This window comes from Trachinotus anak, unplaced genomic scaffold (genome assembly GCF_046630095.1).
Source record: "Trachinotus anak isolate AG129_WGS33_773 ecotype Australia unplaced genomic scaffold, CSIRO_AGI_Tana_v1 ptg000034l, whole genome shotgun sequence".
NCBI classification, from domain to species: Eukaryota; Metazoa; Chordata; class Actinopteri; order Carangiformes; family Carangidae; genus Trachinotus; species Trachinotus anak.
Genome location: NW_027273885.1, coordinates 2,277,610 through 2,300,918, shown reverse-complemented (window position 1 = coordinate 2,300,918; position 23,309 = coordinate 2,277,610). Strand labels below are relative to the sequence as shown.

General features: G+C 41.0%; 2 protein-coding genes across 3 annotated transcripts in view; one reads left to right on the top strand and one right to left on the bottom strand.

Annotated features, from left to right (window-relative positions):
• The window catches only part of LOC139614337 (ATP-binding cassette sub-family G member 4-like), a 175,459-nt gene extending 152,510 nt beyond the window's left edge, over positions 1–22,949 (top strand). The window contains exons 1-15 of one of the 2 annotated variants that reach the window (XM_071471477.1): positions 5,374–5,538; positions 11,817–12,082; positions 15,219–15,336; positions 15,506–15,638; positions 15,862–15,912; positions 16,313–16,458; positions 16,617–16,740; positions 16,820–16,934; positions 17,024–17,166; positions 17,983–18,081; positions 18,244–18,412; positions 18,557–18,657; positions 19,642–19,800; positions 19,882–20,000; positions 21,346–22,949. In XM_071471477.1, the coding sequence (XP_071327578.1) occupies positions 11,830–12,082; positions 15,219–15,336; positions 15,506–15,638; positions 15,862–15,912; positions 16,313–16,458; positions 16,617–16,740; positions 16,820–16,934; positions 17,024–17,166; positions 17,983–18,081; positions 18,244–18,412; positions 18,557–18,657; positions 19,642–19,800; positions 19,882–20,000; positions 21,346–21,571 (1,956 nt within the window). In that variant the 5' untranslated portion in view covers positions 5,374–5,538; positions 11,817–11,829 and the 3' untranslated portion in view covers positions 21,572–22,949. Of the gene's footprint in view, positions 1–5,373; positions 5,539–11,816; positions 12,083–15,218; positions 15,337–15,505; positions 15,639–15,861; positions 15,913–16,312; positions 16,459–16,616; positions 16,741–16,819; positions 16,935–17,023; positions 17,167–17,982; positions 18,082–18,243; positions 18,413–18,556; positions 18,658–19,641; positions 19,801–19,881; positions 20,001–21,345 lie in introns of those variants that run through there. The other variant, XM_071471476.1, reaches the window with a different exon arrangement.
• LOC139614612 (cobalamin binding intrinsic factor-like) lies at positions 109–1,429 on the bottom strand. Its single transcript, XM_071472039.1, has 4 exons — positions 1,273–1,429; positions 1,017–1,173; positions 442–578; positions 109–354 (listed from the first exon to the last, which is right to left on the bottom strand). The coding sequence occupies exons 1-4, from the start codon at positions 1,340–1,342 to the stop codon at positions 293–295; spliced, it is 426 nt and encodes a 141-aa protein (XP_071328140.1). The 5' UTR covers positions 1,343–1,429; the 3' UTR covers positions 109–292.
• Positions 22,950–23,309: the final 360 nt, after the last annotated feature.

The following is a 23,309-nucleotide window of genomic DNA, read 5'->3' as shown; positions in this document are numbered from 1 at the left end:
TCCAGAGCAGTAAAAAAGTGACATTTAAAAAGGTGTTGGGCCTCGGCCTGTCAGACCCCCAACACCTCGGAAATATAATGAACATCACACACACAAAAGACGATAATATCAGCTGCTGATAACATTTTATTCTCCTGTGGAATTTTCCCTTTGCAAATCAACATGAGGAAGGATAATTTACTTGGATATTTATTTTGATTAGTTTGATTGTACTGTTATGAAATACATTGTGGTACAGCTGGTTCCAGCTCTGGCTCTGATCCCGTGATGATGAACAGAAGCTGCTGAATCTTCACCACTTTGTGAATTTCAGAATGATTTTCTCATTTGCGCTGGGAATGTAACACCCAATACCTACAAACAGGATGCATGTAGTGTGTTAAAATCAAAATATGCAGTGAAAATAAAAAGACGGATCAGACATTTTCAGAGTCAACTTACCAACATCAGGTCTTGTGATTTTGCCGTCTGGAGTCTGGACCAGCAGCTCCCAGTAGGTGTGCTCTTTATCGTTTCCAGCCACACCGTTCACACTCTCCAGGTAGGGGCCGTAGTTTGGATCCTCTGTGTAGGTAAATCTGCAAAGATGATTTACACCCACTGTAGTTTATTTGACTTATGACAGATGCATGATGTGGATCGTCACCACGGCCCATTTCTTCAAACAAATTAACTAATTAAACAAACATGCTTTTATGAGGGGAACTTCAATTCACATGCTCCACCTCACTTTAATACACTGTGGAAAATCCTGGACAAAAAATTTTTTCAAAAATATATTTTTTTAAAATGCTCAGTATAAAAAACTATATATTCTCCATTCAGTTTCATCCAACTCTAATTCAAAGTTTTCCACTGTGAGAATGTCACCCTGTCGATTAAAACATTTTTCAGAGCATTTCAGATTTTTTTGAATATTTTAAATCCACTGCTCTTCACAGCCATGTTTACTTCAATACAACAAGTTTTAACTGAAGACTCACTCTCAGGTGATGAGAGTGATGTTATGGTCTTACTTGAAGTCGGAGTTGGAGGCCATGAGTCTCTTCAGTGCACCCAGCAGGATCCCTCTGGGAGCCACATGAGTGCTGAAGGTTAACGGTGGCTCTCCTAGGAGGCTGTTCTGTACCTCCACGTGAATGGGAACTGGGTCAGTATCTGCGTGATAGATGACTAAAACAGCAACAGACATTTAGTTAAAGAGATTTTTTAATATTCAGTTATATGAAAAATTCTTTGACATAAGGTTTTATGAATTATTTTGAAGCTTACATCCAGTCAGAGTCCCAGGAAGCAGCAGCAGCATCAGGGCTGCAGAGTAAAGAGCAGGCATCATCATCATCCTCCCAGCTGTACGATGGTAGACTGAGGTGAGCTCAGTCGCTGTGTTTTATTCCAGTCGTCACTGTTTACACACTGGAGGAGGCTGAACTTTGTTGTTTTCCAGCTCGAATGTCACCTTGAGGTCATGATATGAAATAATATTTGCACAATGGCACCGTGAACAATGACAGGCATCACGTTTCAAGATCAACTCATTCTTACTACTTACAGAATCTATTAATGCAATTATTTATTTCATTATTATTTATTCATTTATTTGATATTGAACATTGTGGAGCTCCATAGATCACACTACATTTATGCTGTGGGATTAAGATCCCACAATAAATCTTGCATCATTTAGCTGTATGATAAAATAAATATGGTAAAATATCTTCCTCTTTTTTCCCCCCCCCACACAGAAATTACTTTTAGTGGCAATAAATATGCCTTAATTTACAAAGCGTGATATCTACTGTAGGAGAGTCAGTGCCAGGCTCCCAGCGAGTTATTGGAACCAGCAGATTCAGTTTAATAAGTGGCACAATATATCTTTTATCCACAAGTAAATATTTTCTTGTCTAAACCAGATTTAAGAGCAGTTTATCACAGATTCGCTCCTGTTTTTGTTTATTTATTTTTCCTATTCTTTTGCTATTCTGGGCTGACTTAAAGTGAACTTTTCCTAAAATAAAGGTGGTATACTGAAGAGGTATTTTTGTACTGAATGTGTCCTCCAATGTTTTGTGCATCTGAGAAATGTCTTATTACTGAACAAATATATACCAGTGAGTGGCATCCTCCTGTCTTTTTAGTGCTGTGTTTTACCAGCAGAGGTCTCTGCAGACCTCCAGGACATTTCATTATAACCAGAGGAAATCTGAAACACTCTCTGTCACTACACTACTGTTCCATGTGTGTCATTACACTTGTCTTTGAATTACAAATCTTTTCTATGTAATAATCATGGTTTTGTTTTTTTGTTTTTTTTGCTGGTATGGTTGATGTAGGAGGATCAAATCTCTACTGCTAAAAGTGGTTGGATGTGTATTTGCAATGGCTGGGGAGATGTTGTTGTTGAGAAAGTGTGATGCTCAGTGCAGCAGGAACTACTGTATCCAGTGTGTCACCAGGATGTTTCAGTGTGTTATTATGAGATTATCTTTACCAGATATGATCAATAAGTCTTTATCAGCAGGATATAGACCACAGTCCTTTAAAGTAGCTGCAGTTAAACGTCTTAAAAAGCCTACTCTTGAGTCAGGTGTTTAAGCTCACTATACACGTACTGTATATCTAACCTTCCCTTTCTCTCTTGAGAATCAGTTGTGTGACTTTATATATAACAATAGTTTCTTTAAATATTTTCAACCAGGATTTAGATGCAAATCACCTCCTTATTGCATCGATCAAAAGACTTGTCTCTGTGTTTGTCTTCTTAGATCTTAGTGCTGCATTTGACATTGTTGACCACCACATCCTATTACAGAGACTGGGACATTTAACTGGCACTAATCTGTTTTAAAATTTTCCTATTTATCACATCAATTTCAGTTTTGTACACGTTAATGATGGATCCTCCACGTACACAAAAAGTTAATCATGGAGTTCCACAAGGTTCTCGATATTCAGGATTATACAGATGATACTCAATTATACTTATCGGTGTAATCAGATGAAACCTATGTCTGTAAAGCAAGTTGAAGTTAGATTAAATTGAACTTGCCTTAAGGACATAAAGACCTGGATGACCAGCAATTTTCTGCTGTTAAACTCAGACAAAACTGAAATTATTGTACTTGGCCCCTGACACATCAGGGACACATAAAATGATATAGTTATACTAGTTGGCATTGGCCTGGCCTCCAGCACCACTGTAAGGAATCTCAGAGTTATCTTTGATCAGGTATGATATGTCCTTTAACACCCACATAAAAGAAACTTGAAGGACTGACATGGCAAAAGTACAGAGAGGAGATAGGAAAGGAGATCATATCAGTCCTGTGTTAGCGTCACTGCACTGGCTCCCTGTAAAATCCAGACGAGATCCTCATCACCTCCAAAGCCCTTAAACATCAGGGACCATCATATCTTAAACAGCTCATTGTGCCTGTTACCCCACTAGAACACTCTACTCCCAGAATAAAGGCCTACCTGTGGTTCCTACAGTATCCAAGAGTAGAACGCAAGGCAGAGTCTTCAGCTGTTAGGATCCTCTCCTGTGGAACCAGCTCCCAGTTTGGGTCCAGGAGGCCATCTGTCAGCATTCAGTAATACATGTTACTAACTTGGTCTCTCTCTCTCCTTCTGTCTCTTTCTATAAGTGTTTCTCCCTCGAGAGTTGTAAAGTCTGGATTATTGGTAGTAGTAGTAGCTCAGCCTTAATCCCCATCCTTTTATAAGTTATTTTTAGCTTTAATAGTTATGAAAATGACAACATGATGTTTATGGATCATTTTACTTATTTAAATGTGTTTTGCAGTGGTTAACGCTGTCGCCTCACAGCAGGAAGGTTCTGGGTTTGAACCCCGGGCCTGGGCCCAGTCCAAAGACCTGCAGCTTAGGTTAACTGGAGACTCTAAACTGCCTGTAGGTGTGAATGTGAGCATGAATGGCTGTTTGTCTCGATATTTCAGCCCTGTGATGGACTGGAGACCTGTCTGGGCTGTATCCCACCCTCGCTCAATGTCAGCTGGCATTGGCTCTTGCCCCCCCACGACCCGGTTTGCATAAGCGGTATAGAAAATGGATGGATAAATGTGTTTTAAATTTCTCTCTAAAGCACTTTGGCGAAGATTTTTTTAATGTGTTTTATTAGAAAAAAAAACAAAAAAACCTTGAAGCCCTGACATCCTCCTCCCAGAGTTCAGGGCAGAGGTTATTTGCCTGATGTGATAACATGTTCAAAACAAACTTCTCCCTCCTGGGGTGTGGTAATTTAACTTTTCACTAGAAACTGACAAACCGAATACACATCTTAAAGTCATTACTTAGTAAATAAAGGCAAAGCTTTACAAAAAAGCCTTTTCCATCCTACATGTCACTGTGGGTCTGAAGTGCCCCGTCATGCCAGTTTGACACCAGGTGTGTTCACTGGAGAATTCCTAACCTCTGGCAAGTTAGAGGGGGGGTCGGACATAGATGAGACAGACGGGGGGTGGGGGGTTGAGTGGATGAGTGATGGAGAGAATGGTGTGTATCCGTACACTGTACGGCGTTGTGTATCTCTTCAAGTCCGAACTTGTCAGGCTCACGTTTGGCAGTGGATTCAGTCCCTGAGATATGCAGCTCCTGTTGTGGCTTGTTGGTTTATTTGTCACATCCCCAAAGACTCTGAGGAATTCAACCATGTCTCCAACATCCACAGGCTGTGTCTCTGTGCATCTCTACGAGTTTCTATAGAAAGTTTCTACAGAGAAACTTCCATGTCAGTTGTAAGATGATTATCTGATGTATTAAGTTTCAAGAATTTCATGAATTTCAACGGAAAATAAATTACAGTTATTCTTGAACTGTTCAATCAATTTTATCAAAACTGTTTCATTTCAGTTAATGGGAAGAAAAAAAATCAAGGTCCACTTATTAGATTTTCTTCAACTGCGTCTCATGGTTTTTCTCTGACGATAGTTAATTAAGCAAATTGATGAAGACCATGAGATGTGGCAGAAAAATGTGGCCCTTGACTTGAAACATTCATCATTTAATGTAGCTGCTAATGAGACTCATGATGAGCCGGTAGTGCTGATACACTGCATCTGGTTTGGCCTAGTTTTAAAATGTGGGAAATGTGTCCTTGAGTGTAGAGATGTGGGTTATATAAACCTAAGCCTACACCTGTCAGCCGTGATGAAGATTAGAAATCTCAGAAATCCACATTTCCACGAAGCAGAGGATTCATGTCTCCGGCCCATGTGACCCGGTCCTGACAGCAGGGTCTGTACAGTAGCTCAGTGTCCTTTCTCAATCTGTCCTGTTACGTTCCAGCCCACCCACCCACCCCCCTCCTCCCTCCTCCCTCCCTCCCCCCTCCCCTCCTGTGCTGATCCGCCCGCCCTGCTCCGCTCTGCTCGGCTGCGCTCTGCCGTGCAGCGATGCTGTAGATGCAGCAGACTGGTACAGACACTGTTTGATACTTGAATGCAGCAGCCGGGGAGGATAACAACATCCTGACAGACACCGCGGAGGACAGCAACACTTCACAGGACAGCAGCCAATGTAAGCTCCTCGCTCCTCTCTCCTCTTTATCTCCTCCTCACAAGTGGTACTGGGATTATCTCATGTGGCTCATCTTTTCCTGGAGAGGATGTGTCACCATTCAGCCTGTCCCCTGTCCACTCACACAACTCTGTCTCATCCTGAGGTCTGTGGGTTTAGCTTTCAAAGCAGAGCAAGTCCTCACTTCTATCAGAGGGTAAATTCATTCAAGAGTGAAAACAGATGAGAAAACACTTGAAATGTTTGGTCTTTCCTCTTGTATTATTTGTGATCTTGATCAGCGTATTAGCTCAGAGTGAATGCTCTCATCACGCTTCAGCCAGGACGTCTCCTTTTAACTTTTAATTTACTATATTAATGTGACACTTAAAATTAGTTATTAATCATGTGGCAAGCTTTGTTATGTTAGAGAGGAGAAAAAGCCAAATAAAAAAGATATGAATTTTCTTGAGTTGTTGTCCATCAATGACTCACCCGTAAGAGAAACTGTGAGTCATCGTCTTTTGTCGCACAGACACATGAAATATGATTTTGATTTATTTATTTGTTTGTTTGTTCTTGGCTATTAATATGATATGTAATATTTGAGTCATAAATACGGATGTAAACTCTGCTAATGAATGTATTCACTGTTTTGTGACAGTAAATTCACAGATTTATGTTTGTGTTAGAGGTTAAGTCCTTTTCTTTATTTATCCCTTTACCCCTTATAAAATGTTTATCAGTAGAGACACATAGATAACAAATACTACTGCAAAAAGTACATCTGCTCAGTTGAAATACTTGAAACAGCTGAAGCTGTGGCTGAAGTGGCAGCTGAAATACTCACATGAAGGAAATGGGAAGTTATAGTTAGTTATAGTTATAGTTTAAGTGTAAATATTGAATGTGTCAGATGAAATTAGAGGAAAGAGCTGAAAGGAGTTGAAATGTCAGTTAAAGTGTGATTAATTGACATGAAGTGGAATTCCTGACAGAGGTGATTGCAGCTCACTTGTACTCAGTATAACAGGAATACAATATATAATATAAAAATAATGTCTTCACTGTACAATTAATATTTAAAGGTGAAAGAAAACAAATTAATGCCCAAGACATTTTTGTTTCTTTGTCAATCACATGTTTTAAGGCTTCCGTCACAGAAACGCGACCCCACGCACCCCCGGCAGTTTTCAGCTTGTGTGTAAGAAGTGCTGTGGTGGCTTATGGAGCCTGTGTATGCCGTGTAGCTCTGACTAGGATTTTTTTTTTCTTCTATTAAAGCCTCTTCAGTGAATTAGCTCTCACCCTTACACAGTCATGGGAAACCAGTGCTGTTCAGTGCACAGCACAAAATCCTTATGTTCAGCCGTCTCATGTTGTGTAACGACAGCTGGTCTCGCTGTGAGGCTGGATGTTCACAATCAGACCTCAATGAAGGTTTAAAGCTTTTCAACGTGAAGTTTTGTTCGTACAACACAGTACTAATTTTCCAGAGTGTGAGTCGCCTCTCAGTGTGTTCAGAGGTGCTCATTACCTCTGCCTGCAGCCGATAGAGAACATACATTCTTGTTCATGTTCAGTTGGGTAGACAGTGTCTCATCCATGTTGTTTGTGCCAATGGGAATTTATTGAGTTTAACATGAGAGACGACCAAAAGAGGATTTAATGTCAGCATCTAAATTAATATTTTATTGATGTAATACTTTATAGTTGGTCCCTTATTAAACATGTTACAGCACATGATAACAGCCATTAGAAAGACAGTATGTGGTTTCTACTGTATCACAGGGGAACACGGAGCATGTGTCGTGTGGTTTTACTAACAGGTAAATTAGAAGAAGAAAAAAGGTCAGGTCACCTGTGGAAAAGTTAGGGCATAAACTCAAGATGCATTTACAAGAGATTATCAGAACAGTCAGTCAATCAGTGCCACTCAGGGCCCAATGTTTGACCCAGTTCACTTACTTTCCACTTTTACAAGACGATCAGACCTGTACCTGCTGAACAAATCACAAATTAAGGTTTTTGTACAAGGCTACAGCAGATAAGATCAAAACAGACCCATTCAAACTAGAAGTGCCATTACTCAACTGTAGATTTGGAAAGATATGAGAAGGTGGGAGATGACACCAAAGTTACAAATATTATATGAGACATTTATAAATCTTCTTCAGCTCAGTGGCGTCATCCCATTAAAAATAGCAACTTTGAGACAGAAAAAAACTAGTAGAAGCCTATGTTATTTCTTGTCCTATTGAAGTATCGCCAGTCTTCATCTTCAGGGTGTGTAAAGTCTTTATACTGACAACTGAAAACTACTCTGGCACACAGAAAGTGTTTTAGAGTTTAAGTGTTTTAGAGTCCTGCTGTAAAAAAAACAAGCCCATAGCTCGTCTGTGTCGGCAGCTTATTACGACCCACAGTCATGTGTTATCGTTAAGCAACCTCTAGTGGTCATAGTAATTATCACAGGAGCAAAGGAGGAAGTCAGGTGATGTAGTAAAAAGAACGATAAAGTCCACATTGGGAGGTTGGGGTTGATGGATGGGTTCATAAAACACAGGTAGACTTTGACCAGTAGCCGTCCTTGTTTCTTTTAACCACCTGTTCCTCAACCTTGACTGCATGTTTACTATTGTAGCAACAGTGAACCTTAAAGAAGTACTTATTTTAACCCAAACACAATGTTTTCCTAAAACTAAACAATTAGTTTTTGTGCTTAAACCTAACCAAGTCGTGACCACTCTACAATCTTATTGTTTATTATTGTAACCATGACAACGAAGGTTATTCCAGGAGATGCTCCTCTGGATCGTATCGGGGGGTCGGGACCAGTGACCTGTGTGGTCATTACGTTTGTTTTATGCAGAAAAAAACAGGCAGCATCCATGTCCTGAAGTAAAAGTTTTTACTCAAGTAGAAGTAGAAGTCAAAACTGAGTTGGAGTACAAAAGTATCTTCTGACAAAATGACTTGAGTAGTAAGCAACTATAAAAGTAAAAGAAACTTCTTGTATTTGATGTGGATGTGACTGACATCATAGCCTCAGGTAAAGGTAAAGACGAGAACTGAACATCCAGCTGTTGTTGGAGCTAAGTCAAAGGTGTCTAACCCAGGACTGACCCAGCGCCTTCTCTGCTGTTACCGTACACGCTGTGAGTTCCAGTCCAGAGAGAAACTGAACGCAACTCTTTGGTTTCCATGACAATAATCAACTGTGATACAAGACAAGTAAGGTCCACATCCACGGAGTTTCCAGTGAAAAACCAAACAATTAACTTACAGCTCAACCATTAATGTTCAACGACATGGCAGTCAAAAAAAAAACTTCCATCATCACCTATGAAGGTAGAGCCAGAACTCCTGGTCCGAAAATAACTCCCCATAAAACCACAAATTGCCATCTTTACCCTTAGGTTTTTGTACAGATTAGAAAATGAAATATATCATGTTGTTAATTAGTGAAGGAGTAATGTTACTCCTGAGAATCTCCTGAGACATAGTGACAGTTTTCTCGAGCTTTGAGTTTTACCCTCAAACCATTATCAGGTGTACACAGGAAAGAACAGCTAATAACTACGACCTGTACCTAGTATTTAATTACTGAGTTAATTAGTGAGGTTTACCGGTGCAACTAGTTTTGTTTCACTTCAGGCAAACCAGGTTAGTTGTTTCCCACAGCTCCCAGTCTGTATGCTAAGGTAAGATAATTGCTTGCAAATTTCCTAAAATGCCAAACTACTTGTTTAATATTAGCCCCAGAGTTTGGGATTTCAGTACTTAGGGTTTAGATTAGACAAAGTGCAAGTGTGAAAAACCTAATGAGAGAGTTTGTTTGAACTTTATTGTTTAATACCTTAATCCAGAGCCAACAAGTCCTCCAACCTAAACAACTATTTGTCCCTACCCTTGGAAATGACCCAAAGGAGTGTACCACCGAACCTGCGAGATCATGGTGATAATAATACACCCCGTAGTACAAGCAGCAGGCGTGCTGGACCTTCTTTGTCATGGTAACTATAACATCCTGTGGGACCTGTGTGGCCATGATTACAAGAATGAACACACAGTTAAGGTTGTGAACTGGTCATCGTTTCACATGGGAACCAGACGGCAGCATTCTGTCTGAATGTCTGTGTTTTGACCTCCTCCTCCTACGTCAGACTTGTCACTCTTCATACTATTCTGCTCCACTACTACCACTCTACATCACCTAACTTCCTCCTTTGGTCCTGTCATAATTATTACAGCTGCTAGATGTTGGCTTACAATAAAATGTAACTATGGGTCGTAATAAGCAGACGACCTAAGGGATCATTTGATCCTGGAGGACAGTCTTCATTCCAGTTGAATCGGGCAAATGACATGATTCTTTTTTTATCATCACTTTGATGTCTCCGTTTAGCCATGTGGACCTGACCACTTTATTTGATTCTAATGAGCCTTTAATCTATCTGCATTTGGGGCATCAAGTCTTAGAGCCAGGTATGAATGTAACAGCGGTACTGTAGATAATCTGAAGTGGTGTGATCCCAGGTCACTGAGTTCTCTGCCTCTCCTCTCTCCCCTCTGTGGACCTTCTCTCTCATTCAGAACAGTGTAGTTGACTCGTGACGTGTTGGCATTTGTAACACGTCTCTCCGTTTCGCTGCCTTCTTATGAACACCTTTTGGCGTCCAGGAAAGACTTTTCTCTGGCTTCTCTCTCCACGCTGGCAGTGAAATGTGTCTGTGTGGAGGTGTGAGCTGGAGGGCAAATGAAGGAGCAGGCATTTCCCATACATTAACCTGGCTTTGTGCTTGGTAGAGTACCTGAGTCTGCAGAGTTTTTTCCCAAGCTGGTAACTCCAACCCCCTCCTGCTCCGAGCAGATCAAGGGTAGAAAAGAAAGTTGATTTTAATCCCCAAGGAGATTATGAACCCCATGAGTGATTAAATGAGACTTCTGTCTCAAAAAGGACAAATTACTGTACCACCTCAGACTTGGGAACCGTTTTTACAGTGGTCTGCACAGAACAAAGTAGATTAGATGTATCTCCGTTTCGATGATCATTAACCACCTTGCGATCACAGGGAGGATTGCATATTTCTGCTGCTTAGATGGTCGTGGATTTTGTCTGACGGTGGTCATGCCTCAGCTGTCTTTTCCCAGGAAACGTATAGAAATTTCCATTAAGAGTGGATTTACAATGAACTATTACTAGTAGAGCGTACAAGCTGGACTGACTGTGTTAAATCATCAGTGTCACTGATTTAATCAGTTGGTGGGTTTCCATCCAGTTTTAGGTTTTAGGCACATTTTCAATTTGTCCTAAATCCAAAGTGGAAATACAGAAAAATAAAACAAAATCTAAAGACAAAATTAAACTGGTCAAAACCTTTAGCTAATTATATCAAACACACCTGTGAAATATTCACTACAAAGTGCAACATGCTCATAGGCAACTGAAATACAAAAATGTTTTTCATTGTGCTACTAATGTCTCAGTTTTATTCAAAATTATGTTCATTTAATTACTTTAGCCCCATAAAATTTACTGAATAAAAGGAATAAGACTAGCCTACAGCTAGCCAGTGAGGCTGTAGTTAGCTAAATGCTAATGCCACCATGCTAACATGCTGATGTTAACCAGGCATACAATATTTAGTCTGTTCTCTTGCGCTTGTGAGCATGCTAACATTTGCTAATTAGCACTAAACACACAGTACTAACTGAAGTTGATTGGATTGTATTTGATATTTGACAAATTAAAACTCACGTCATGGGAAACATTAATGTCTGAACCAAATTTCAGCTGTTGAGATGTGTCATTCAAACATTCACGTGTGAGCCCTGAAAACCCATCTCATCCCTTTGTTTTGGCCTTCTTGCCATGCCAACACTGGAGCCGTGACAATGAAGACAATGTTTAGTGTAAACAGGGGACCTCTGTTATATTTGTTTATTACAAAAGCACTTCCACCCACTGTCACGTTCACTCATGATCTGTAGTCACTGTGTGAGCAACAAACTGCATCAGAAAGGGGAGAAAAGCATGAAGTAAATATTTCCTCCTGTTTCATGGTGCTTAATTACTTCGCTGGCTCACTCAGGTGCCCTGCTGTTTTGCTGTTACAGTATGGATGAAGAATTTTTATTAAATAACCTCTAAAACTGCTTGCAAGGCACCAAATCCCCACCTGCTACTGTAAAATTAGACATGCCAGCAGGTAGTTAAGTATGACTACCCTCCCTTCTTTCTCTGAATTTGCCCTTTGCACCTCCTCTACCTTTTAACCTTACCTGTCCCTCCACAGACAGAGAGCTGGTATGGACAATAAGGCGTTAGAACCTGACTCTGTCAGTATTCCCATGGAGGAGGCCATCATGTGTAACGGAGATGGCCAGCTTCAGCCTCAGCAGCAGCAGCAGGAGCCATCCATGTTGACCCACCTGAAGAAGGTCGAGAACGAGATCACCGAAGCTCAACGTTTCTCCCACCTACCCAAACGCTCGGCCGTGGACCTGGAGTTCATCGACCTCTCCTACACCATCCAAGAGGGACCGTGCTGGAGGAGGAGAGGTAACACACATCTGGTTCTTAGCTCCTTGAATACAAGATCCGATCCTAGTTAGGGAGCTGTGCATCCAAAAAGTGTTTTCTACTCATCTACATTAAGTGTTTGTCTGCAGTTTATTTAAAGACTGACAGGAATGAGGTGCAAGCCCTCGCAAGCCCTTCAAAAAGTTTGTAAGTTTTCACCTTTTTCTTGCTTCATCTTCCATCTTGCTGACTAGTGACTGAAGAAGCCTGCAGGAGACTGGAGCACAAATGGTTAAAATATAAACTGGAAGTCTTCTAACCCCAATAGCACAAATGTGTGCTGAATTACACGCATGCTCTGTCCACTGCTAGAGCACAATGTTTTTCACAAATAGTCAGTAACAATAAACATAATCCTAGATTTCTTTTTGCCACTGTAGCTAAACCTACTTAAAAGCAGCCATGTTTTAGCTGCTTGTCCTTTACAGCTCATGAGTTCTTAGTTTCTTATTTTTTGCAGAACCAGATGAGCATTATATTGAAACCCAGTCTCTTTTTTAACACATTTAGAGACTCTAGCTCTGGACTCATTGTCTAAGTTGGTTTTGCGACCTGTCTCCTCGAGCCCCTGCTAGCTAGCTGGATATTTTTGGGACGAACAAACCAGCACTTAATAAAGCAGTACATGATCTTCTGCTTACTATAGTTTCAGATCGCAACCATGCCTCTCTTACTTGAGCTCAGTGCAGCTTTTGATACCACAGATCACCGCATACCCCTACACCAACTAATAGGGCATCTCTGACTTGGCTCTCAGATGATTAGTCTTACTTATCTGAAATCACACAGTGTGTCTCTTACATTAATATTATATCAACATCAAGTGATGTGAAATATGGAGTACCCCAGGGCTCTGTTCTTGGACCTCTGCTCTTCTCCCTTTATATTTCACGTCTTGGCCAAATCGTTCACAGTTATGGAATTAATTTCCTCTGTCACGCTGATGATACCGAACTGTATCTTCCTGTAAAAGCAGATGACCCGCTTGCTTTTCTGCTTTGAAAAGCTGGATGACAAAAAAATTCCTGCTCCTAAATTCGAATAAAACTGAGAAGGTGGTCATCAGCACAGCCCAACAGAAACACCAGTTAGCAGCAGCAACCCCCGACGACTGTGTGATTTCTCAAATTGTCAAAGCCAAGAATCTTGGCGTTATGATTGATCCCACTCTCTTTTTTGATCATCACAGTAAAGGTTTTGTAAAAAGGATTGGAGGACAGAGTTGTGCCCAATGAAGCATTGGTTTTGTTCTGAGATGCTGGTGGTCTAGTGCATCTAGTTGTAGTGACGATCGTTCACAGAACCTTTAAAGACAACATCAAGGCCACCATTTTTCTCCTACGTAACATAGCTACAATTCACTCTATTCTGTCCTTGGTGGATGCTGAGACCCTACTTCATTAATGTGTGATCCAGACTGAATCATTCTAACGTTTTAACATTTTGTTTTATGGCCTGCCACACGCTCGTCCTAAAAGTCTTCAAGTGCTTCTGAATCCTGAAGCTAGAATTTTAACAGAATCCAGAAAATGGAATTACACCAATTTCCCTTCATCAAAGATCAAGGATATATTTATTTTTTAAGATATTGTCTATTATTATTAATGCTTGTACAGTAGTGAATGAATAGTGAATATACAATAAATATGTCACAGTAGCTCTGTTCTTTGTTCTCTGAGTGAGAAAAATCCTGTTAGTGAGTTTATTTCTTTCTCTCGTCCTCACTCTGCTTCCTCCTGCCATGTCCCTGCCCAGCAACACCATTAAACCAAACCAGTAGCACATCAGCACATGACTGACTTTTAAGGCCTCCAGCAGTGAGAGCTGAGCCGATGCTCACTGAGTTACTGTAGCTGTCTATACTCTCTATTGATCTTTCTTGGCAGGATCGTTTCCCCACATAGATACAGAGGGAACAGAGGAGGGAACACGGATGATTGCTTCCTTTTTTTGCTCCTGTTGTTGGATGTTAGGCAGAAAAGGTTTTTAGTCACCAGGGTTGATCGGTTCTGATACACTGCCCTCCCCAGGATCCATCTGTGTCCATGGATTTCACACAGAGGATCAATGGACACTGCACAGTCATAGACAGTAATATATAAATGCAGTTGCTGCACATGTGCTACCATTGTGTGTCTTTTGGTCAATACAGATCAAAGTAATTTACCTTTTAACCAGTTCGATATTGATATTGATCCACATGCAGCTCATGCTTCAGCTTTAGTTGAAATACACAATATTTGCGAGCATCCCGTCCATGCTTTTACAGTAAAAATGATGAATTGTCTTCATTGATGATTCTGAGGTGAGCACACAAAGCTGAGGCGTCACAGTACAACGTACAGTCAGGTTGTCAGATGGTTGTTGACGTCATAGGGATCCTCACACCTGACACTTGTGTTGGACTGGCTGTTTTTGATTCTGAAAGAAGATGTAGAAACTCTGTTGAATTTAGTACAAAGACTCGTTCCACCAGCAGGTGACAACTTAGGCAAGCATCAGTAAGAGTTCACCAGTCATAATGTTATTACAGTATCTGACTGTCCAGTTCATTCTTGGTCTCTAAGATCAGGATGTTGTTGGTTCAAACCGCTTCATTCTGTTCAGGACAAAATAAGATCAACAGAGTATAAACACCTCTTATTTTATAAGTAAATATCTCAGCAACCACCTATTCACACCCTTTTCTATGACAGATTTAAGGCATCAGGATTGTTTGTGAGGTTTCTCAGTAAACCTTAAACTAGATCGTGCCATACTATAAATAATGGCTGAGCTGAAAGTGGTGCTTTTGGTCTCCAGTGAACTTGAGAATTTGCTGTTTAAGATTTGTTCATTTATTTACTGAGTATATGAGCAAATAAAATATGTCAATGTCAATGTTGTGTTTACTTGTTTCCTTTGCCCCCAAGTGGCTAAAAAAAATGACTTGTGCACCTCTAATAATTTTCAAGTGTTCATCATTTTTTTATTTTAGTAAAAGTCATGTTCATAGGACAGTTTAAGAATTAGTAACTTAACACAAACAGAAGAACCTGTTACCTCAAATATCAAATTGTTTGTGTTGTTGTTACGTGTCAGGCAGCGTCATCAATGCCGCCTCTGTTCTCGTCAGGTTTCAAAGCCTTACTGAAGTGCCTGTCTGGGAGGTTCTGCAGTCGGGAGCTGATTGGAATCATGGGGCCCTCAGGGGCCGGGAAGTCCACCTTAATGAATATTTTGGCTGGATACAGGTGAGCGAGCAAAACTCCCCTCTATAGCTGTTGTAAAAGAACAAAGTCATTTCTTTTACAAACAGGGAAAAGCAGTTTAACAGCACATTTAGGCACAATTAGGCCCACTGAACTGTTCATTCTGTGTGTATGTGGATCTTTGTATGTGTGTGACCTTCCTGCTGCTCAGGGAAACAGGGATGAAGGGTCAGATCCTGGTAAATGGTAAACCCAGGGACCTGAGGACATTCAGGAAAATGTCCTGCTACATCATGCAGGAAGACATGCTGCTGCCACATCTCACTGCACGGGAGGCCATGATGGTGAGCTGATAGGAGCATTTAGGTTCATGCTCAAAGTCTGGTTTTATTTTGAAACTTTCGGATGATTATTATAGTAAAGTCTGAACAATGTGTAATTTATTTTCATATATAACATGAATAAAAAAGTGTTTATTCTTTCTGAACTTGTAATGAAGGAGTCGACTGTACTGTAATACCTGTTGTGGTAAATTATTGTGTGTGTGTATGTTTCTCTTTACTGCAGGTTTCAGCCAACTTGAAGCTGGATGAAAGTATCGATGTGAAGAAAGCACTGGTGAGCTAAACAAATACCATCTACTGGCTCAACATGCACACAACAACAATACGTCTGAAACACCAGACTCACATCTAAACTTAACCAGCCAATGACTTTTAATATGGAGGTATGTTCGCTTCCTGTTGGACACACCTACCTATGTTCCAGTGCTGCAGGAACTCGACTTCTGAGCTGTTGTCAAACATCTGTCCCTGCTCTTTGAAAGTGAAAGACTGAGTCAGGCGGAGTCAGGCACTGCCAAGATGGCGATGGCAGAGCAGCTCACTCTGGGCTTTAAAACCGCTCTTCAGAAACCCGTCAGAGGCTACCTCCATCTTTGTTTACAGATAGATTTTGCAAACCGACAGATTGTTAAACCCTCCTCCGTCGCTCTCTTTCTCTCACGTTCCCTGTGCAGGTGAATGAGATCCTGACTGCTTTAGGGCTCCTCGACTGCGCTCACACCCGCACCAGCTCGCTGTCAGGAGGTCAGTGTAAACGACTGGCCATCGCCCTCGAGCTGGTCAACAATCCTCCAGTCATGTTCTTCGATGAGCCCACCAGGTGAGACGTAGAGACACTAGTGTGCAGATGAGGGTTAAATTTATATCTAAAAACCATTTAGAATATATTACATTTTAATTTTTTGCAATCCCAATCCCGTCACACCAGTGAAAAGGCTGCTCAGTAACTGTGTTGTCTGTCTCCGTCTCTCTGCTCAGTGGCTTAGACAGTGCGTCGTGCTATCAGGTGGTCTCACTAATGCGCTCTCTGGCGCTGGGCGGACGGACCATCATCTGCACCATCCACCAGCCCAGTGCCAAACTGTTTGAGATGTTTGATAAGGTATGCATCTGTCAATTGGAATCTTTTTGAAAGGTCGTTTATTTATTTATCAGTCTTGAATAATTGTGTCCCTCTGCAGCTTTACATTCTCAGTCAGGGACAGTGCATCTACAAAGGCACAGTCCCTTACCTCATCCCCTATCTGAAGAGTCTGGGCCTTTACTGTCCCACCTACCACAATCCTGCAGACTTTGGTGTGTTCACTTCACATTTATCATGTGTGCTACAGTTTGCAGAGGATGATCATTATGTTTATATCTCTCTGCTTTTGTCTTTGCTTTAGTCATTGAAGTGGCCTCAGGAGAGTACGGAGACCTGAACCCTGTGTTGTTTGAGGCGGTCCAAGGTGGGATGTGCGCATTAGAGGAGAAGAAGAACCAGTGTGGTAACAACGGCACATCAGTCTGCGCAGCAAAGTGCCCCAAGGTGTGTAGTAGATGATGTGTCGTTCCGCTGCAGTCGAGGCTGGATTGTCAGCTGGGCCTTGGACCCTCAAGGGCCCCAAAGTTTCAATGTGTGGCAATTTCTTTGTGGTTATTTGATGAATTGCTCATTTGTTTGGTGCATCATCAAACTGAAAAGATGCATAAACAAGTTCATGAACAAATAGTCCAACAAGAATTTACAATACAATTTAAATAACAAACAATAACATTACAAAATTGTAATGAAAATAACACAAGGAAAATTTAAAACATATGAAATGCCAAGATGATAAAACACAGACAAATCCTCATCAGTTCAGTCTGTAGTGGGAAGATTAAAAATGTTTCTAAAATGTGGATAATTTATAAAACTATCCATTCTTGAAATGCTCTGTAGCTTTTTTCCATGTGTCTGGAGCATTAAATCCAAGTTTGGTGCGTACCAACTGATCTGACCAGCAGATGTAATGTAAGATGGTCATTTCCCAGTAAGGACTTTGTAAATAAACAGGTACCAATGTCACGTCTCTGCGATAGTGAGGACCAACCAGCCTTCTTGTGTAGGGCGCAATAATGGGCACCACAACCATCACCAGTAATAAAACAGAGGGCAGAATGATGCACGATGAATCCAGAGGTTTGAGGGCAGAAGGAAGAGTTACGGTTAGTTAGGGTCGGTCCACGAACGCACCAGCTGTGCCGTGGTTGGGGGGTTGATCCAGCTCTCACTGTGGTATGCTGCTGCGTTTTCATGAAATGAGGTTCTGTATAATTATAGACATGTTTTTCACTCATTACCTGCTTCCGTTTTCCACAGGATGCTGGACACATAGAGAGCCACACTTTTTCCACAAGCACACTAACACAGTTTTGTATCCTCTTCAAGAGAACCTTCATAACAATATGCCGAGACCAGGTAGGTGAAAACATCTGTTTAAACATTACTGGACAAGTACTGTGGGTGTTTTCAACACCTGTAAAAGAATTAAGTAATCTTGAAATAAAGTGATGTTATCTAAAACCATAGTTTAATCATCAAAGTCTGTGATTGGGTATTTTTCTTTGGTTCTGTTGTCAGGTTTTGACCCACCTCAGACTGATGTCCCACATCTCCATAGGTGTGTTAATAGGCTTGCTCTATCTGAACATTGGCAATGATGCCAGCAAGGTCTTTAACAACACCGGGTTCCTCTTCTTCTCCATGCTTTTCATCATGTTTGGTGCGCTCATGCCAACAGTGTTAACCTGTGAGTATCACCGATGGTGGAGGGAACTGACTCATATTTACTTGGCGTTTACTGTTGATACTGTCGTCAAGATCAGCAAGGTCCAATTTCAAAATCTTAAATGTTGACAGATGTATGTAAATGTTTTTAAACGGTATTTGACAGTTCCTCTGGAGATGTCTGTGTTCCTGAGGGAGCATCTGAACTACTGGTACAGCCTGAAAGCCTACTACCTTGCCAAGACCATGGCTGACATCCCCTTTCAGGTGAGCTGGTAGTGTTGGTGGTTGGGGTGGGCTGGCTCACTTTGGAAACTATCTGTTTGTTACAGTGCAGTTCAGTTCTCAGTTAAAGGTCCCATATTTGACATTTTTATTTTCAGCGTTATTACCAAGAGAAGAAATATTTGTGGTTTTCAGTGCTAAAAACCATCTTTTACATATCTTCTCTCAGGCTTCTCCCTGGACCTCTAGCAACAACAGGTTGGTGGGCCAATCAAAAAAGAGGCTCTGAGCCTCTCTTCTGATTGGCTGACTGTTTTCTGAGTGATCAAATTAGAATATAGCAGATTTCAGATATAAAATAGAGCAGATTAAGAAATCCAATCCTACAAGGCTGGACAGTGGTTCCAGGTGGGCCGTCCTGGGGCCATAGCTGAAGGTAGTGACTGTGTCATTGTGACATCACAAAGTTGTGGAAGTCCTGACGGCTTGTTTTAAGGCTCAGTTTTTTAATACGAGTTGTGTGCATTTTGTCTGTGGATTGCACACTTTAATACTTTCACAGTATTTATATTTATATAGAACCTAGACCTGCTTTATAATGAAAAATAACATGTTAATCTCACTTCCTACAATATGGGACCTTTAAAGAACTAGCTCACACTTGATGATGAGATTACGAGATAAGAACAGAAACCTCCTGTGTATTTAGCACCTTATCTCCTGTATCTATTGTATTGTGGATGACAGTGTCCTCTTTTGCTATGTCAACCATTCATCAGGCTGCAAAACATTTGAAGAATTTTCATAACATGCCTTTATTGGAATTAAATTAAAAAAGCAGTCAGTGTACCTCAGTTGTTTGTGATGTAGCTGAGATGGAGGATCAGAGCCGACTCACCATGTGTTTGGCTGTGGCGCCGGCTTCAGGACAGTTTCCTCTGACATCACTATGAGGTCACATTAGATGAAGGCTTTGGGGTGAACTATTCTTTGACAAAATAAAGGTTAATGAAGGTGTTATTTTAGGTTATCTGCCCCATCATGTACTGCAGCATAGTGTACTGGATGACAGAACAGCCTCCTGAGGCCAGCCGCTACCTACTCTTCATAGCTTTGTCCACCTGCACTGCTCTGGTAGCCCAGTCCCTCGGTCTGCTGGTTGGGGCCGCTTCCACCTCACTACAGGTACGGCAGGTTTGCATTGTTAAATACAGTTTCTTGGCTTATGTTGCACATGTAAAACGTGTTCTCTGCATCCGTCTACAGGTAGCCACATTTGTGGGTCCTGTCACAGCTATCCCAGTGCTGCTGTTCTCTGGATTCTTCGTGAACTTTGACACGATCCCCAAGTATCTGCAGTGGAGCTCCTATGTGTCTTACGTCAGGTGTGTACCACCATGAATCTCATCACAGCAACTCCATATAGGTCTTTTTTTTCAACCCTCTGATACAACCCATAGGAAACTCCTCATCAACATAAACTGCTGCTTTCAGATGGGAATCGAACACCGCTCTCCTGTGTCATATTCATCCATCCACCCCAACCTCCTCCTGACGTGGACTTTGTCGCTCTATAAACTACGTCACTGCACTTTTCCCTTTGCTCCTGTCATCATTACTATGACCACTAGATGTCACCTAACAACAAAACGTAATTATGGGTCTTAATAACCTGCTGACAGATGACCTATGGACTTGTTTTTACAGGAGGACAGTCAGACAATAAGCAGTGTGGCTAATGAATGAATGAATGAATGTACAGTTGCAATGTGCATTAAATTATCCCCTAATGACTTGACTGTTTAAATGTGTTTAATAATAATTCAGTGTTTTCTGGTTTGTTGGCGGTGAGGCTGGTCAGTTGGTAGCAACATCATTAAGAAGAATTCAAATGAAATGAGCAGTCAGATGATCAGATTTTAACAACCCCCGAGGTTTGTAGACCAACTGACTCATTCAGCTTTGACCTTACTGTCCTTACTGCAGTTGTGAGCACACTCACTTTTCCTCTGCAGTCAGGGATTACTGAGTGGTTTAGATAATCTGGCTGAACTGTTGACTTGTTTGTGACCTGTCAGATTATCTGCACTGTGACACTTAGCAATGTCACTGTGTTTCCAGATCTCAGCAGTTAACTTGGGGGGTACAGAGTCATTATTTCAGACAGACATAATATCCAAAGTTACTAAAGTAGAATTGTAATAAACCGAAATCTGAAATTGGTATAAAATCTGGTACAGATATTAGTGATCATGAGGTTGGTTTTTGAGCAGTTCTGAAACATTGTTGTTATTGTTAGCAATACCAGTTGATAACAATGCATTATGTGGTGCTTTGTGCAGTTGGAAGTTGGAAGACAGAAGTGCTACTAAACAGTATATTACTATAGCTTAGAGCAGCAATCTTGGATTTTGAGGTCGGGGTTCGTGAAGTTGTTCCGACTTTCCCACTCAGGGGCGTTCCAGTAGAAATTTCCAACTTGGAACTTGGAAATTCTGACTTTCCAGTTCAAATGGAACCCACCATCAACCTTATTTATTTTACTGACCTCATGACTTCCCTTGAGCACCATGCTCAGGACAACCTTTACTTTTTCCACTACAATTTTTGATAAGCCTCTAAGAGCACCGAAATCCTCAGTGTGTTGTTGGTTGTTGCTTGTTTAAATTTAAGAGAAGATGCACAACTTGCAATCATGAATTTGCCTCCGTGTTTGTATCTCTCCCCCAGGTATGGGTTTGAAGGGGTGATCCTGTCCATCTATGGGATGAACCGTTCAGAGCTGGAGTGTCCAGGGAAGGTGTGTAAATTCCAACAGCCTGAGGAGGTTCTGCAGCTGTTGGATGTGGAAGATGCAAAGCTCTACATGGATTTCATTGTCCTCGGCATTTTCTTCATCATCCTGCGACTGGCCACCTACCTTGTCCTCCGCTACAAAGTCAAATCTGAGCGATAGGGTCTATTTGGCTCATCTTCCGAAAACTAAAAGCCCTGCCTAATGTCATTGCAGACCTGATCTTTTTTTTTTTTTAACTATGCACAGGAAAAACAACCTCTGTCATGTTGGAATTTGTTTCATTTCATTTTACACATTGCTGCTACAAAGGACAGAACATAAATCCTGATCTGTTATCCTGCCAGCAGCTGTGGAGGGCAGTGACTGACGATGCACAGCAGTGAAGAGTCATCTTAGAAACCAACTTACTGCTGTTTTACCTCAGAGATCAGAACGTAACTCCTGCACACAAAGCCAGATCAGTCATGAAGGAGGACAAACATACTGAGCCACACTCAGCAGCAGATACTGTACATTTCATATTCCTGCAAGACAGAATGTTTTGACAACAAGGCCGATGTGCAAATACAAACAGTGTTTACATTCCTCTATTAGCCAAAAAAAAAAACCTGAGGACAAACTGTTGCACTGGAGAATAAAGTGTGATGTATTCTGCCTGAGAAAGTGAAAATGAGTTTTCAGTGATTATCATGGGATCATTATGTCTGTAAACTGGATGAAAGCAGTTTTTGTTCTTTGTTTTTTGGACTCCCAAAGCATTTATTTCCTGTGTATCAATCTAATCATTGTTTGAGCTAGATAGTTTTTTTAACATGTAGATAGTTGTAAATGAAGCTGTCATGATTGCCTACCAAAATTCTGGTATTTTTTTTCTACTTCCTTAATATAATCTAAAATCTTTAAGATCATAGTTGAAATAAATATTGCTCAGCCTTGATAATTTTATACTGTGCTGTATTATCTTTAGTATTATATGCAATATATTTAAGCAAAATAGATGAATTATCATATCATTATTATTTTGTTTTACACACTTCATCCAGTAATGTCACATGGAAGCAACTCATGCAGTCATATTTGGTGCTATCTGAAGTTTCATGTTGTATTTGAATTATTATTAAAAAAACTGTATGTATCTGGACTGCACAGAACAAGGATAGAGGGCACGTGGATAACAACCAAAGAGAATTAAATGTAAGGAAGTACGGTGTGTGTGTGTGTGTGTGTGTGTGTGTGTGTGTGTGTGTGTGTGTGTGTGCGTGTGTGTGAGGGGTGAGGAGGTAGAACAGGTCGTCTACTCATCAGAAGGCCGGTGGTCAGCGGTCGGCATGATGAAGTGCCATTGGGCAAGATACTGAACCCCAAATCGGGGTGTGTGAATGAGAAGTGCTGCATGAATGTGAGTGAATGGGTGATTGTGGCTCGTAGTGTGTGTTTGATATATAAGTGCAGCCCATTTACATACAAAATAAATAACTGGTTCTTGTTTGCAAATAGCTTTTTTTCACTGTCACTAATAAACGTGTTTTTGCACCGACTGGCCTTGTTTGAAATTCTTTCCTTTATATTAAGTCGACACAGACTTAAAGTCAATTCAAGTACATGTTATTCTTATCAGATAGAGCCTGGGGGTGGCGGCGGGTGTTTGAGTGGGTGACCACACTTTTAACCCTTTAAAAGCAGCAGGCAGTTTAACAGTTTGTTGAGGCCAAAGGAGAGAAGACCACAAGTTCAGATATCGAGAATGCTACTTCTCAGTCAGATAACTTATCATCATTGATAAAGCCGACAAAGAGCATTGCACTGTTTCCAAGTCGTACTTTGCCTTAGAAATTATTACAGAGTCCAGTGGTTTCTGCTTTGAGTTGTGTGTGTTTACTTGCAGTGGAACACATTT

What these genes read in the sequence shown, in the direction of transcription:
- LOC139614612 (XM_071472039.1), bottom strand. Translation starts at nt 1,342, where the DNA reads ATGATGATGATGCCTGCTCTTTACTCTGCAGCCCTGATGCTGCTGCTG. An exon ending in GCCTCCAACTCCGACTTCAA is followed by an intron (nt 579 to 1,016) that starts GTAAGACCATAA and finishes TCATCTTTGCAG; the next exon opens with ATTTACCTACACAGAGGATC. An exon ending in AATCACAAGACCTGATGTTG is followed by an intron (nt 355 to 441) that starts GTAAGTTGACTC and finishes TCCTGTTTGTAG; the next exon opens with GTATTGGGTGTTACATTCCC.